Here is a 17,747-nt window from a genome sequence, read left to right on the forward strand (position 1 = left end):
GAAAACAGAAGAAAGGCTTTAGGTTGAGTATAAATGTCTATTTTGTTGATATTTTGCTCCGTGTTGGACTTTGAGAATGTCTGTGTTTTGACTTTAACTTAAGTCAGTGTCCTATTTAATATATGAATGTAATGGGATGCATTTTTTGTTATTCTCATTACAGGTTTCGAAGGTGACAATGAAATGTGAAGAAGTTACATTTCTACTGTGATACTTGAAAGTTAGTGACTGCTTACCAAATTTTCATGAAAATTAAATATGACTTAGAAGCATTTGGTTTTTGAAGGCTTATGATGTCATCGGTTGCGACAGAAGGCAAACTCCGGCAGGCTGTGAGCTTGCAGGGAGTTGACCCAGAAACATGCATGATTGTATTTAAAAACCACTGGGCGCAGGTAATGTATGAGTTCCACCTTCTCTGCTGGTTAGGTAGCCCTAGAGGCCTCTATTGCACTGAACCAGGGTTCCCAACCTGTGTGACAGGTGGGCTTCCAGAAAACATAGGGAGGAAACCCTTTCAGGTAGGAAGAAAAGCAAATTTCTCTGCTTGCATTCCTAGAATAGGTAGTTGGTTAAAAACCTTGGTTTTCATGAAAGCAATTAGGGGACATGCATGTTCCTCAGATATTTTTATAAGAGTAGCAGTTGGCCTTCAAGTGACTTGTCCTTCACTTTGCAGTACACTTGACCATGAGTACATCCTCTTTCTTTCCCTCCTCCTTGCTGATTTCCATTCAGTCCTTAAACGCTACCAATACTAAAATACATATTTATTAAATATTTGCCAAGTGTTGTACCAAATACATCAAATACCTTACATTTAATCTTCTCCGCAAACCAGTAAGGCAGTTGGTTTTAGGTTCCTCATTTTACAGATGAGGGAATGGAAAATTATAGAGGTTAAATAGCTTGCTTGAGATTATACGACTAGTGAGTTTCCAATCAAGTACTGAGACCTTGGTCCCATGACTCCAAGACCAGCGTATTTGACCTCTGTGCTCTAGCATTTTTCAGGCTGGTGGTCCCTATTCATTTAAAGAAAGAAGGTGCCTGGAAGTATCTGAATTCATTACAAAGCTGATTATAAAAGTTTTTTTGATTATTCATTTTGACTTCTCTGTGACTCTTCTCTGATCTGCCTGTATGGATAATTAAGGGTTGAATGGTCAGGAAACTTACCAGCTCGCCCCTTTCCTCAGGGAGTTTACAAGTAGTAAAATAAATAAAATTGGCATTCTTTACTACTTGTACAGCATTACACTCCCCAGGTGAGCTGGTAAGTGGCTATTTATGTGACAGTTTTTTAATGACTACCCAGTTCCTTCCTGTGGCCGGAAACAGCCCATGGGTTAAAGCTCTGAGCCTGTAAATCACAGCAATTATAAGGGGACACAGTTTAGATCAAAAACAAAATCAGTTCTGCTTCTGGGTCATTTACATTTTGTGGCTTCTTGTCGGTATCCAGTGTAAAGCTTCCAAGATTTTCTTATGCATTTCCCCTTCTCTGACTTTTTACTGTTATAGTCTTCATGGGTTTGCTCTGGATATTAAGGGGACATCTGCTTTAGCAATGGGAAGAAAGTAATTCAGGAATTTTCCAGATAATTAGAGTAATTACCTTTGGCATCGTACTTTAGTGCTGACGCATACCACCCTCTGTTTAATGCAGAAAAATATTGAGTTGAGGGTAAGGATTACTTTGTCAGAGGGATTGGGGTTTAGTTTATTAAACACTTCCTTTCATAAAGGGGGTACACTCTTGGTCTCATTATCGTTTCAGCCATTTCTTTAACTTTGGCCAAGTTTCTTACCCCTTTTAAATAAATCTGGAAAATGCCCTCAGTCTCTCTCTAGTTCCAAAGGCTCTTGAGGGCCTTACTGTTACCTTTATGAATAAAAAATACTGGTTGAAGAAATTCATGTCGATGTCAATGTGATTGCAGTCGTCCCTTGGTATCTGTGAGGGATGGGTTCCAGGACACCAGCAGATACCAGAATCTGTGGATGCTCAAGTCCCTTATATAAAATGATATTTCCATATAACCTACGCACATCTGCACATCCTCCAAATCATCTCTAGATTACTTATAATATGTAATACAGGGTAAATACTATGCGAACAGTGTAAATGCGATGTAAGTGCTATGTAGATAATTGCCAGTGTGCAACAAACTCAAGTTGTGCCCTTTGGAACTTTTTGAAAGTTTTTTCCAAATATTTTCGATCCATGATTGGTTGAATCTGCAGGTGCAAACCCGCGGATACGCAGGACCGACTGTATTGTTAAATGGAGATTTACTGAGCCCAAACTTCAACTACCTCACTGTGGGCGTCACAGGTGGGACGTAGAAATGTATAAGCCTTCCTTTGGGGCTTTTAAGGAATGTATAAGCTAGTTTGGATGACAACGTGAGATACATTACTATAAAATGAATAATATTGATCACAGGAATTAAGTCAAGGGAAGGGACTGTTACAGATGGAAATGGCCTGTGACATCCAGGAAGTGAGATTTTGTTAGCTTGACTGTGGGAAGAGAAGGATTTGATGACAGAAAGGAGAAGAACATTTTAGAGAAGGGGTATTAGGAACAAATGCTCAGCTGTGCCTTTTTTGGATGGTTAGAAATAAAAAAGGTGAGGAAGTCAGGGCAAGGCAGAGCTGTGGGGCTAAGTGTGAGGTAAGGAGTGAGACTTTCAGCTGATAGAAATAAGGGCTACTTATTGTTTTTGGAGTTTCATGCATTAGCGCTTTGCTGTGAGTTGTTCAGGCTGGGGGCGGATGAAGAGCAGTTGCAGAGGACTGGGAAATGAGCTACAATCTGACACAAACTTCTGTGACTAGTGTGACGTAGCCCCCGGGTTCCCCTGAGGCAACCCAAGAGAACTGTAAGGCTGGTAGGAAATGTGTAGACAGAACTGGGCGACAACATTCTATTTACCAAAGTGTTCCATTAGCTGGCAAGTACCGTGCTTTTTCAGATGTGAAGTTAGGGAAAATGAACGCAACAAAAGTCAGTGGTGTCCAGAGTGCTTCTGTTTGTTAGGACACTTCAGTACAAATTCAGCATAATTAACATATATTCGGCAGGTTCTGTTCTACTGTTCACTAGGAGCTTCTACTTCAGACCTTGAGTGGTGGTCAAGGATACCCGCTTACCCACCTACACTTTGCAGTCTGTCAGGGACAGCTGGTTATACAGCCATCCATCATCCGAGGCACCATCTGAGGCAGTCCGAGATTCAGGGGGGGTCGCCAGGGGAGAGACCTTGAGTGACCCAGTGGTGCACTTGAGTTTCCAAACCGGTCCCTGGGTCCAGTGCTCTCATGTTATCCTCAGAATAGTTCTGTAGTGGACATCCAGGAATAGTTAACATTGGAGAATCCAGGCTCTAGGAAGTAGCCTCTGGCCTGTACGTCCTCTTGTCTTCTGAGGTGCCATCTTGTGCTGTAGTAGACAGAGCAACGAACCTAAAACCCAGATTCTGTCTGGGGCATTCCTGTAGTTGGACATTTCAGTGGCATCTGGCCACCTACAGGCCAGGATGGCAGATAGGGCTCTTTATGTCGTGGCCTCTTTCACTCCTTGTCTCTCATTTAGTCTCCAGAAATGCAAAATTACTTGGAGTTCCTAGCCACCCCCTCTCCTGGCAGCGCACCTCGTGCTGTTTCATGCCTCTCTGCCTTAGGGACTTCCTCTTCTTTCTGCCTAGAACATCCCTCCACCTGGTTAATGCAACTTTAGAAGAACTAGGAGACTTGGAAAACATATACTAATATTAAAACATTTGCTATAAATTGCTACCAGTAAGAACCTTAGACTTGCATTTAATGATCAGTGATCTTCAGAGGAGGGGGTCGGGGAGAGAAAGAGAATGTTTAATTTTTTTTTTTTTTTTTTTTTTGCGGTACGCGGGCCTCTCACTGTTGTGGCCTCTCCCGTTGCGGAGCACAGGCTCCGGACGCGCAGGCTCAGCGGCCATGGCTCACGGGCCCAGCCGCTCTGCGGCATGTGGGATCTTCCCGGACCGGGGCACGAACCCATGTCCCCTGCATCGGCAGGCGGACTCTCAACCACTGCGCCACCAGGGAAGCCCCGAGAATGTTTAATTTTTATAGTAGTCTATAAGAACGGTTTATAGTCTAGTAGACTGTTGTTTTTATCTCTTGCCTTTGCTTCTTCTGAATGGAAGAGAGAGCAAGAAGTAAGAAGCATTGGTCCATCAGATAACAAACTGCCCAAGTATATTGCCATGTGAACTAACCCGCCACCACACACACACTAGGTATTCTTTTGTTGTTGTTGCTTTTTGTTTGTTTGTTTGTTTTAGCTGTGTTGGGTCTTCATTGCTGCGCATGGGCTTCCACTGCTGCGTTGTGGTGAGCAGGGGCTACTCTTCATTGCGGTGTGCAGGCTTCTCATTGCGGTGGCTTCTCTTGTTGTGGAGCACAGGCTCTACGCGCACGGGCTTCAGTAGCTGCAGCACACAGGCTCGGTAGTTGTGACACACGGGCTCTAGAGCGCAGGCTCAGTTGTGGCGCATAGGCTTAGTTACTCCGTGGCATGTGGGATCCTCCTGGACCAGGGACCAAACCCGTGTCCCCTGAATTGTCAGGTGGATTCTTAACCACTGCGCCACCAGGGAAGTCCCACACTAGGTATCCTTAATGGCACATTTTTACTTCGTGAAATTTCATGGCCCTTGTTCTATTCATTCTCTATCCTCTCCTTTCACATACCGAATCAGTATTAGTTATGTACTAAATGGTGTCTACTCTTAAAGCCAGGAGAACAGAGGTGAAAAAAAATCAATTGGAAATGCACATTTCTGTGTGCTTGTTAATGGCGCAAAGCTTCTCCTTACCACCCTCAGCCTCCAAATACATGCTATTATACAATTTTTTGAGCTAAGAACATTTCAGAGTTCAGATAGAGTAATGGTGATGGATAAAGAAAAGCTAGTGGATTTAGTAGCCTTTTTCTTCTTGGAAGGGGACGGGGATGAGAAAAAACTGAATCATCTGGATTAAGTAAGTCAAGTGTCCTCCTACAATAATAAAAAATAGACAGTATGTCCTATGTATGGTAACCTGTATAGAGCTCCAAGTAGCCTGACTCCATTAAAAAAGCAAAGGGCACTTATACATGGCTTTGAGATCTGCATTCCAGTCTGTTCCCTGTGACACTCATTCCCTCACTGTCTTCCTCTTCACTCTTTTGGTCTGTGCCTTGTCATAGACTAAATGACAGAGAGAAATTACATGAAGTCTTTGAGAGATGAAAAGTTAGAAAATATTACAGAACTCTGATTAACCTTCTCAGTATCTTAGTAAAGTGGTGTTTGTTAACATTTAAAAAATGTGTGTCTCTCTTCTCAGCTTTTCAAGTAGCTCTAAACTTCACAGTAGAAAGTAAAGCAGAACAAAAGCTATGCTTCTTTAGAGGGCCAGGGCATGGAGTTGTGCCTCTATTAGACTCTAAAGTGGTTGAATATGTTGAGAAGTCAGAAGCTCTCCCACTGTATGCTCGGTGATAAGTCTGTTTTCACTGTGGTTGGAATTACAGGGTTCTCTGAAATATTATTACATATATCATTACTCTTTAGTCCCTCCCCTGATACTGAAATTAAAAAAAAATTTATATATACCTAACTTAAAGGTTAGGTTACTATGTTACTTTATTGATTGATGCTCCTACCATGTTTCTTTGTTAGAGTAATTACTAGACTACTTTGGTCCCAAGGAAGTATGGCATGTATAGTTTCTGCTTTATCAGGTTTAATTCCAGATGTAGACACATCTCTGTAGTTCAGGATTGGAGCTGACATTAACCAAGTTCTGCAAGTACACATATATTATTAGACTGTTATCTTAATACGAGAAGAAATGACTCTGTAAAGGTCTTCATGGGAATAGGTGTGTAAGAAATAACCCTAAATCGAAAGACACAGCTGCTAAGTAATAAACAGGAACTGGATGGAAACGTACTTTTGTTGTAGTTAATTTGGTACATTAAGTGGAATTTGGCTTGATCACTAAATCCTGTCCTTCTTCTGTGTGATGGAAAATGTTGCTTAGGAACTTGGTTTTTTTCCACAATGCCACTTTAAATTAGCATTCCAAAGGATTTGGAAGTATGGGTTGTACTCACGTGACTTCCTTGAAGTAACTAGGCTGGAACCAAAGTAGTATAAATAGTCATCTACTAATATATGCATGTGTATAAGAAATAGAATGATAGTCAGATGGAGTCAAAGCTCCATCAGAGAAACACTTGTGTTTATCATGGAGAATAATAATTTGTTAGCTTGAGGTGTGATTATGTGATTTATGTATATCTTTCATTCTGAAAGCATTTGAACTTCCTATTTAGAATTTGTGAATATTTGAAATTCAGGCCCATTATCACTGAGTGGTGGGGGGCCATCATTGGAGCTAAGGATAGCAGTAGCTGATATTCCTTAATGAAAGAAATACACTATTTGTTCATCTTATTGATCTCCAATGATCCTCATATTTATAGGTCAAATGACTTTGAAGTTAGGTTAAAATTTAGCTGTATTGGTCAGGTGATAATTTGTATACCATTGTTCACACTATTGATTTTTTGTGTATTTTTTTCTTTTTCTTTATTTTTTGTGTATCTTTTTCTTTTTAGAGTCACAACATGTGATCTAGGCTCATGATCCATATATATATATATATATATATATATATATATATATACACACACACACACACCAGCTTATATCTGTTAAAGTTTGTAGATCAACAAATGCCTAGCTGTGATTGCTCAACCATTTACAGTGCTATATCTGATCTCAGCTGGCTTACATACTTAATGAGCGACTTAATGAGCGTGGGGTTTATCAGGGGTTGATCAGTTTGTTAAATGCTGTTTAGCCTAACGAAGGAAATTGTTTAGTAAAGGAAATATTTGCAAACTGTATTTTCCTACTTGTATCTCTCCAGCCACCATAATTGTGTTTTTTCCCCTTAACTGAATCCCTGAGCCTGAGAGTATATAGCTGAGAAGCAGCCAGAGCTGGGGAATCGGAGGGAAGGTTGAGAGTATAAGATAGAGGGTAATCAGAGGAGTGGGCCAGGCCTGGGGAAGCAGCATGAGATCATGGATCCATAGTAGATCCCAGCAAGCAGAAATCAGGGGCCCAGGAATATTGGACTTCGGTGGGAGTGATGTGAGAAGAGGACCCAAGGGAAAAAATAAGGAAAAATCGAGGTCACATCAGGAATCAGCTTACAGAAACTGAAAGAACTATGACACCACCTGGGCAGCTAACTTGGGACATCATAACAGAAGATCTTTGGCACTTCAATGCCAGTTGTGCTCTAGCCAAGAAGTTTCCTAGGCATTCCCTGTCAAGATGGGAACCAGGCCCAGGGTGTGGGCCCGGAGAGCCCACTTGTAAAAGCAGGTCATGGGTGTGCCTGCCTGGAAGGGAGAGGGAGGTGGCCTGGGAGGGTCCTGACACCTAAGGAGGGAGGTTAAGGACAAGTGGCAACACAGGCATAATCAGCACTTTGCTGAACGTTGTGTTTTCCATGACTCACAGGCCCTGGTGGTAACACACCCATCTTCTAGGCAGGAAAACCTCCAGGCCTGGGACGGGAATGAGTAAAGGGCTGTGTTCCAAATGATCGACAAACCTTCTATCTTGGTGGGTTATTACAGCTCTGTTTTCATGTTTCTCTGCCCATGAACCTGGAAGGCGGAGTAGAAGAGCTTCTATAAAGGGGGGTAGAGAGAGATGCTTCATTTTAAAAGCTGCTGAATAGTTTACATTCTGTATAAAAATCTCAGAATGAAATCTTTTTTAGGTTTTTCATAGCCACCGCCCTCCCCACCCCCACCAAAAGTAGGTCTTTTTGCAGAGGACTGCGTTTGAATAAGTAAGTGAAGATTAATTCATGAGAAAAATGTAGCTTGTGATCATGTAAATAGTTTTGGTCTACATTACATATATATATTTAGATATTTTATAAATATTTACAGGCATGCATATAGTATAAATACCTATGCATATGTAAAAATTCATATTGCTTAGGAATTTCTGAGAATTATTGTTAACTCCGTGTTTTGATCCTTTTCTTAGACATTAGTACAAAATTACTTTGTTTTTATTTATTAGATCAATTTACAGGAAAGAAGAACTAATTAACCTTAAAATCTCATTTGTATCTTTTCAGACTCACTTCTAGTCATACATCTATTTATCAATATATTTAGTTTTTAACTTAAATTATTTCTTGTATATATTGGCGTGTAATGATATGATTCACTTAGTGTTTATTTTTAATAGCTTTAGTGTATAGTGATGTAACATCGTGATTATAATTCTCTTATTCTTGACCGTTTGGGTCAATAATATTTTTATTTTTCATTACTGAAAATGTCATTGGCATGAACATTTTAAAACAAATTATTTTGTGTTGTTTCCTTTGGCATTTTCCCCAAAGTGAGATTAACAAGTCAAAGGGCAGGAACGACTTTATAGCTTCTGTTACATGTTGCCAGATTGTTTTCCAGAAAGATTGAGCTAATTTGCTGTGCCACTATCAATGTATAATGCACAGTCCCAATTTTAGATAGTTTAGACAGTCTGAGCACACATGACAAGTATAATTACATTTCTACCCCGAGGCCCAGCTGTGTAGATAGCTCTCATAAGTAAACTCAATATGTGGACTTTGAAATTATAGAACTGGTAAAATGTAGAGCTAATCTGTTCTTCAGAATGTGGAGCCTTGAAGTTGGGGCTTCGGGGCTGGAGAGCATGCTGTGTTGAGGTGGAGTCCCCTTTTGGACAAATGTGGTACTGCAGCCCCACGCTGTGAGATGTCAAGGCCAGAGCCAAGGGAAAGGAGCACAGTAGGTCCCAGCATTTCTGCCAGAGAGGTACTCAGGCCTGCGAGGAGTCGTGGAGGGCTTCTTGGAGGTTGGGGGATGGTGGGGGCACTCTGCAGTCCGCGCGCAGCCAAGGAGAGGGGATGGCCAGTGGGGAGACCCAGACCACCAGTCACTGAGCCGTGTACCTCCTGGGTAGTGGCTAACTGAGGGCTTCCTCGTTGACATTGTCAACTCAGGGGTGTTGGGGTGATGTTTTTCCTGACAGTATTTTTAATTTTATAATGGAAGTTGATGGAGATTACAGATTCTGTGGAAATCTACTCATTCATAAAGATATACTAGCCTAGTCTATAAAGGTTCCTTTTTTCTCCTTCTGCCAGGGGAAAAACTTAGACTTTTCCCTGAGAAGTAAATTTCCCTCATTGCTCATGAATGCTGACATAGCCTTGTACCTTTGCCAGCTTCCACAGTGACTTGCAAAAATTCTATAACCTAAATACCAGAACACGTAACAACATGTCCTAGAACTGGGCTGGGAGGGTATGGCAGAAGTTAAACATTCCACAGAACATGCAGTTCAGAAAGGCAAAAAGGAACAAGTTAAAAATGTTGATAAAATGTTTGATTTTTTAAAAATTAACATGTATATACACTTTAAAGGAAGTAAATTGAATGGATATTATCGTAGAAATTCCAAGTCATAAAGTTAAATGGAGGTTGAGATATAAAATTGTTTTAATTTTCAGGTCCGAAAGTAGAAATTAAGTATTGATGGGCAGAGAGAGTTAGGAAGTGTTCAAATGCCAGCAGTGGTAAGGGAGAGAAACACCTGGGCTGTCACATGAGATTTATTTACTTTTTACAGTTAATAGAGTTTTTCTTTTTTGGTGGTAAAAAAAATATATATATATATGTATATATATAAAACAAAGTTTGCCATCTTCATCATTTTTAGGTGTATAATTCAATGGCATTAACTACATTCACAGTGTCGTGCAACCATCACCACTATTTCCAAAACTTTTTCATTACCCCAAATAGAAACCCTGTGCTTTAGGGCTTTATTTTGTAATTGGTTATCTCAATTTTTTTTTCTGGCTTAAAAAAAATGCACAATTCAAACTCTTTGTGCTTAACATTTCAACATACGCCGTATGTTCGGGGATTCTGCTAGGTACGTGTCACTTGTTCATCAGTTCATCCGCTTCCTTTCATCCTTCCTAATGATGCATGCTTGGTTGAAGAGGGTGCCAATCCAGGTAGAGGAGAGAGGGCTATTATTCTGTCAAGGGCATTGAGGAGCTGTGTCCCGCTGCTGAAATCTCCAAATCAACTCTATTTGTAGGAGAACACAGGTAGTCTTACTTATTTAGTGTATTTTAAAATTTAAAAGCACTATTATTATTATTTTTTTAATTAATTTATTTAATCTATTTATTTTTGGCTGCATTGGGTCTTTGTTGCTGCGTGTGGGCTTTCTCTAGTTGTGGCGAGTGGGGGCTACTCTTCGTTGTGTTGCACCGGCTTCTCATTGCGGTGGCTTCTCTTGTTGCGGAGCACGGGCTTTAGGTGCGTGGGCTTCAGTAGTTGTGGCACACGGGCTCAGTAGTTGTGGCATGCGGGCTGTAGAGCACAGGCTGAGTAGTTGTGGCGCACGGGCTTTGTTGCTCTACGGCATGTGAGATCTTCCCGGACCAGGCCTCGAACCCGTGTCCCCTACATTGGCAGGAGGATTCTTAACCACTGCACCACCAGGGAAGTCCTTAAAAGCACTATTATATTCTTTTTTTTTTAACATCTTTATTGTAGTATAATTGCTTTACAATGGTGTCTTAGTTTCTGCTTTATAACAAAGTGAATTATATTCTTGACAGTTTAGAAAAAAATTTAAGAACTTGTCATTACTTCGGACACAAAAGCGATTACTGTTTTTCCATGTTTCTTTTCAGTCTTTTTTCACTTGCGTGTTTTTGACATAGTTGATAATGATGGATCTAACTATATACAAGTGACTTATTTTTTCATCTGGCGTATCACTTACAGGTTTTTTATTTTTCATTTTGCTTAATAGTCTTCATAATAATAGGCCCAGGAATGCATGTAGCTTAATTTACATGACCATATTACTTTCTTTGACATTTAGGTTGCCAACATCTGTCACTATGAAAAATGAACAACTTCAGACATCTTCTTTCTGTAGTTTAACCCCTTCATTTTGTTCTCATGAGAGGGAGACACAGAATGCTCACATGCATCTTGTTGGGGGTCATGGCTCTTACATTTTCCATGAAGATTTGGTACGATTAGCAGTGGTGTGTTTTTGTAGTTATGATAAACATCAGATGGATGACACATGTTTAATTTGGTTTCAGGTTGTGAAAATCTTAGAGAAGCATGACCCCTTGAAGAACACCCAGGCAAAATATGGGTTCATCCCTCCAGATGAGGCCAGTGCTGTACAGAACTATGTAGAACACATGCTCTTTTTGCTGATTGAAGAGCAAGCCAGGGATGCTGCCATGGGGCCAATCCTGGAATTTGTGGTCTCTGAGAACATCATGGAAAAACTCTTCCTTTGGAGTCTGAGACGGGAATTTACTGATGAGACTAAAATGGAGCAGCTAAAGATGTATGAGATGTTGATCACCCAGTCCCACCAGCCTCTGCTGCATCACAAGCCCATCCTGAAGCCCCTGATGATGTTGCTGAGCTCTTGTTCAGGAACAACCACCCCCACCGTGGAGGGGAAGCTGGTTGTCCTGCTCAATCAGCTCTGTTCCATTCTTGCCAAAGATCCATCCATCCTGGAACTCTTCTTCCACACTAGCGAGGACCAAGGGGCTGCCAACTTCCTCATCTTCTCTCTTCTGATTCCCTTCATTCACCGGGAGGGGACTGTAGGCCAGCAGGCCCGGGATGCTTTGCTCTTCATCATGTCTCTCTCTGCTGAGAACGGCATGGTGGCCCATCACATCGTGGAGAACACCTACTTTTGTCCAGTAAGTCCTTGTTGGCCCATTTTCCACCCGCTTCTCTTCTCCTCTCCTGGGCTAATGACAAATACTTTTTTATTCCTTTCTTTTCAGCAGACTGTCCTTGGCACCTTCTGTAGAAAGATATTTAGAGGAAATCTTTTGGAGGGAGCAGAGGAATTTAAGTTGAGATGCCATTCGGCTGAGCAGTGTCAGCTGGAAATAAGCCAACAGAGGAAACTATGTGTTACTGTTTCTTGGTTCATTTCTGTTGGGTTACGAGCTGTTTTAGTTATTTCTAAGAGCATATCCTGAGCAGTTGGTAAAACCTGCTCTTCTTATATTCTTAGCTTTTCAGGTTGATTCTGTGCCAATGAGTCATGGCATATGGTCAGACCCCTCACAGCTGGTTTCACAAATTAACTTGTTTCACAGCAAGATAATGACCAAAATTGTAGATCCAAAGCACTGATTTTATTTTTTAAAAAAGGAATACATATTTACACTTTGAAGTAGCAAGAAGTGCTCTGTATAGTTTCTTTTTCTTTTCCTTTTAATGTTTATTTATTTAGGCTGTACCAGGTCTTCACTGCGGCACGCGGGATCTTTAGTTGTGGCATGCGGACTTCTTAGTTGCTGCATGCCTGTGGGATCTAGTTCCCTGGCCAGGGATGGAACCCGGGCCCCCTGCATTGGGAACAAGGAGTCTTACCACTGGACCACCAGGGAAGTCCCTGTATGGTTTCTTAATAGTTGGTTGGTGAGAAATAAAGGGTAAGGTCTTTTGGAGATGCCCGAGTAGCCAGGCCCAGTCATAGTCCTAGAAAATACTGGGAGCTGTCTGAGATTCTTAAGAAGCCTTAGGACTCTGATTATTTTTTGGTGTTATTTAAATGACAGATTTATAGATTTGTATCTTCTCTTGGTTTGTCAAATGTTGGGCGACAGCTATTTTTATTTTCCTAAATCAGTGAACATTTCCGGTTTATTTCCATTATCTGTTCTTTGTACCAGTCATCTCATTATGTTACTTTATAAACTGTATTGCCTTAAATATTCCTGATTCTGCTGGAATCGTGTGTTAAGACCATTAGTGAGTTTTATTAGAACAGGCCAGGCAACTTGCCATAAGTAGATCAGATTCATTGTTAATTAACACTCCGTGGGTAGTTCTTGACCAGGGTGAGGGCATTTAGAAGTGTACGTGGGGTGTGTTTGGTTGTCAAGGGACACGGGGTCGCCTGGGAGGGAGGTCAGCTGGCATTTAGTGTGCAGGGGCCAGGGATGCTTAATGTCCAGTAGCTTGTGGAACGGTCACGCACAGGAAAGAGCTGACCTGCCCCAGATGCTAATAGCAATCCTAGTGAGTAACATACTGTATTTTGCTTTGAGGTTCAAAAGCAGTAATCTTCTTTATACTACTGAGTCCTGTTTTCACTAATAGATCAGAGTCCCCTAGTGTGTGGTGAATATTTATTTCAGGGGAAACAAATGAGTAAAAATTTTGAAAAATAGAATTTCAATTAAGTTCAGGGTACCAGGTATCTCTTCTCTTCTGGCTTCTGATCAATGGAATAAGAAATTGCACAAAGATTGAGAATCAAATGGGAAGTGAAGAACTGATTCCATTCATCTGTGCCAACATATTAAATCTCCCTTCCTTATCTCCTTCAACAGAATTATAAACTAGATTATAAACTCTTTTATTTTTTATTTTTATTTTTTTTGCGGTACGCGGGCCTCTCACTGTTGTGGCCTCTCCCGTTGTGGAGCACAGGCTCCGAACGCGCAGGCTCAGCGGCCATGGCTCACGGGCCCAGCCGCTCTGCGGCATGTGGGATCTTCCCGGACCGGGGCACGAACCCGTGTCCCCTGCATTGGCAGGCGGACTCTCAACCACTGCACCACCAGGGAAGCCCCCTATAAACTCTTTTTAAAGAATATATCTTAAGGCAAAAATGTAACGTCTCACCCTGAATCTAAGCCTCTTTGGAATACATTGCTGTATTAGTTTTCTACTGCGCCTGTAACAAATTACCAAAAACTCTAGCGGCTTTAAACAACACAAATTATTATCTTACAGTAGTAGTGTCTTGCCGTAGGTTAGAAGTCCAGAAGGTCTCACTGGGCTAAAATCAGGATGTTGGCAGGTCTGTGCTCCTTTCTGGAGGCTCTTGTGTGAGTCCGTTTCCTTGCCTTCTCCAGCTTCTAGAGGCCTCCCACACCCCTTAGCTCATGGCCCCCTCCCCCATTTTCACAGTCAGCAGTACTGCGTCTCTCTGACCATCCTTCTGTAGTCACGTCTCCCTCTGACTCTGCTCTTCTGCCTGCCTCTCCCACTTTCACAAGGACATTGTGTTTACCTGGATCATCCAGGATTTAAAGATTTTAAAGATCATCTCTATTTAAAGATCAGCTGATTAGCACCCTTAATTCCATCTGCCACATTAATTTTCCTTTGCCATGGAACCTCATTTGTTCACAGGCTCAGGAACCAGCATATAGACAGGTCTGGGGGGACCATTATTCTGCCTACCACACTTGCCATATTCATTCAGTTTGGAGGGCTCTTGAAGAGATTTGATCAAGAACACAGCATGATCAAAATTCTTGTAGGAGTTTAATCTGACTATGTAAGTTTGGGAGTTGTGGAGGAAGCAGGGGCACACATTAGGGTTGAGAAACAAGAGTGGCAGGAATGAGAACGTAAGAGAGGAGCTGGATCTGAGCAGTGATGTGGAGGCAGCAGCTCATTAAACAATGAGGCTTTTTTTGTACAGGGGCTCTGCAAAGGTTTGAGTTTGGGCTTACTTGAATTGTTTTGGGTAGTTCTGCTATTAAAGAAGGAGTGCAGGTATTAAAACAAATCATCAAAACACTTGCGTGGTTCACCTGTTCAGTATCTACATGTCAATTTTAAAAAGGTACCACTGAACTTCCCTGGTAGCACAGTGGTTAAGAATCGGCCTGCCGATGCAGGGGACACGGGTTGAGCCCTGATCTGGGAAGATCCCACGTGCCGTGGAGCAGCTAAGCCTTGTGCCACAACTACTGAGCCTGCGCTCTAGAGCCCGCGAGCCACAACTACTGAGCCTGAGTGCCACAACAGCTGAAGCCCGTGCACCTAGAGCCTGTGCTCCTCAACAAGAGAAGCCACTGCAATGAGAAGCCCGCGCACCACAACAAAGAATAGCCCCCGCTCGCCACAACTAGAGAAAGCCCGAGCGCAGCAACAAAGACCCAATGCAGCCAAAAATTAAAATCAATCAATAAATAAATTTATTAAAAAAAAATAAAAAGGTACCATTCACAAAAGCATCATGATTTATCTTGAACAAATCTAACAAATATGTAAAAGGCCTTCACAAGGAAAGTTATACAACTTTATCGAAGGGCATAAAATAAGACAGAAGTAAATGGAAAGCCCTGCAGTTTGTAGGTATTGTGTAGAGGACATTTTTCTGCAAGTCAGTCCATAAAGTTAATGCAATTTATGTTTTACAACTTTTTATTATGGAAAAAAGCAAAATACAGAAAACTTGGAAGAATACTAAAATGAACACCATGTACACACCGTTTAAATTGAAAATTAATATTTGTCATACTTCTGTATATTTATCACCTATGCCCTTTATTTGTTTTGCTGTGCCATTTGAAATTAAATTATGGACATCAAGTATTTTAACATGGATCTCCTACAAATAAGGACATGCTCCTGCGTAATCACAATACCATTATTACACTAAGAAAATTACACCATAATTCCATAATATGATCTAATATCCAGTTTCCCAATTAGGCCCCAAGTGACTCGTTTCTTCATTTTGGCTGCATGGCACGGCATGTGGGATCTTAGTTCCCTGACCAGGGGAACTGGTCCCTCCCCGCATTGGAAGCGTGGATTCTTAACCACACCCGGGTTCGATCCCTGGTCTGGGAACCAGATCCCGCATGCTGCAATTAAAGATCCTACACGCGGCAACAAAGATCCCGTGTGCCTCAACTAAGACCCGGAATGGCCAAATAAATTAATTAATTAAAAAAAAGCAAAAACACAGATTGGGAGAAGATATTTGCAACACACATAACTACAAGTGGTTGGTACCCAAAATATACAAAAATATTTGTAATACTACAAATTAATAAGAAAATGAGGAAACATGGGTGAAGGATACGAGCAGACGTTTCCCAAAAGACCCCAAACCTGATAAATATATGAAGATGTGCTCATCTTCTCTAGCGTCAGGGAAATACAAGTGAACCCACAATGAAACACCAGGTCATGGCATCAGAGTCGCTAACCATTAGACATCTGATAACACCAAGTGCTGTCAAGGGGGTGGAAAAACAGGAACTCTTGAGAATATAAATTGGTACAGTAACGCAGGAAAGCCATATGGCAATACTTAATGAAATTGAATATTTGCATACCATGTGATCCTGCATCTTCACTTCTAGATATCTGCCCTAAGGAAATCTGGCACGTTTACAAGGGTGCATGCACAAAGATATCGTATAGCATTGGGGTGCACGTATCTTTTCGAAATAGTGTTTTGTTTTCTTTGTATAAAAATGGAATGAAATTTTGCCATTTGAAACAGCGTGGATGGACCTGGAGGGTATTATGCTTAGGAAATAAATAAGAGAAAGACAAATATGTCTTCACTTATATGTGGAATCTAAAAAATAAAACAAATGAAGAAATATGACAAAACAGGAAAAGACTCACAGGTACGAGAACAAACTCGTGGTTATCGGTGGGGAGAGGGGTTGGGGTCAGGGCAAAATAGGTGAAGGGTACAAACTACTAGGTATAACGTAAATAAGTTACAAGGATGTAATGTACAGCACAGGGAATATAGTCAATATTTTATAATAATTTTGAATGGAGTGTAATCTATAAAAATATCAAATTACTATGTTGAAACTAATAATATTGTAAGTCAGCTGTACTTCAATAAAAAAATGAATGAATCACATTTCACATTTATTAGCATGTAACTGCATCTATATGTGTGAACACCAATAAACCTAAAAACAAAAAGCATAAAATCTAGAAACATAAAAAAGTAAGTAGCAAAAGGTTACATATAGTATGTTAATATTTACATAAAATTTACATGAAGTTTTAAGACGAAATCTTAGTGTATACTGGTTTTTGGATACCTATGAATACAGTAGAAGTACAAAAACAAGCACAGGAATAATAGATACTAAGTTCAGGACTGTGGTTACTTTTGGGGGCAAAGGAAGGAGGAGGGATGTAATGGGATTGGAGTAGGGTTTAGCTCTGTTTGTAATGTTTTATTTTTAAAATAATAAAGAGCACTCTGAAAAAATTATGGCAAAATATTAAAATCTTGTGGATGGTTTTCTATTCTTTTTTACATTTTTGTAATATTTCATATTTTACACATTTAAACATATTAGGACTAGAATGGAGCATTCTTTTAACATTTAGATTTCCACTTACTAAGTTATAGGCAGATTTCACTGAGTAGTTGTTGCTTTCATAAAAAAGTGTTTTAAAACACTGTACAGTTCATTAAAATTAGAGGAAAAACGTCTCCAGCTGACCTTATTTGCCAGAATGGAACACAGAGCTTCCTTGTGCTAAGTTGCCCCTCAGGATAGATCCCATAATGTCATTTGTACCCAGGTTTCTATAATTACAACTGACAACATAATTAAAAAAAAAAGACCTCTTTATGTTGAAGATAAAAGCATACTCTATTAACCATCCAGCTAAGGACCACAATTGACAAAAAGCTTTCTCTAATTAGTATGATTGTCAAAGTGTGTTAGCATCAGGCTTTGGGAAGAGTAATGACTCTTTCAGGAAACTGGACCACTTTTGGAAACTTTTGTTCTGTGGTTGATAGGAAGAGCTTGCTGGTTCTGCTGCC

At 40.7% G+C, this 17,747-nt stretch overlaps 1 protein-coding gene across 1 annotated transcript in view; it reads left to right on the plus strand.

The window, feature by feature from the left end:
• The first annotated feature begins 290 nt into the window (after nucleotides 1–290).
• FHIP1A (FHF complex subunit HOOK interacting protein 1A) overlaps nucleotides 291–17,747 on the plus strand; it is a 101,789-nt gene continuing 84,332 nt past the window's right edge. The window contains exons 1-2 of the mRNA XM_065878271.1: nucleotides 291–395; nucleotides 11,242–11,868. Coding sequence (XP_065734343.1) covers nucleotides 291–395; nucleotides 11,242–11,868 — 732 coding nt within the window. The remainder of the gene's footprint in view (nucleotides 396–11,241; nucleotides 11,869–17,747) is intronic.

Source organism: Phocoena phocoena, chromosome 5 (assembly GCF_963924675.1).
Source record: "Phocoena phocoena chromosome 5, mPhoPho1.1, whole genome shotgun sequence".
NCBI lineage: Eukaryota > Metazoa > Chordata > Mammalia > Artiodactyla > Phocoenidae > Phocoena > Phocoena phocoena.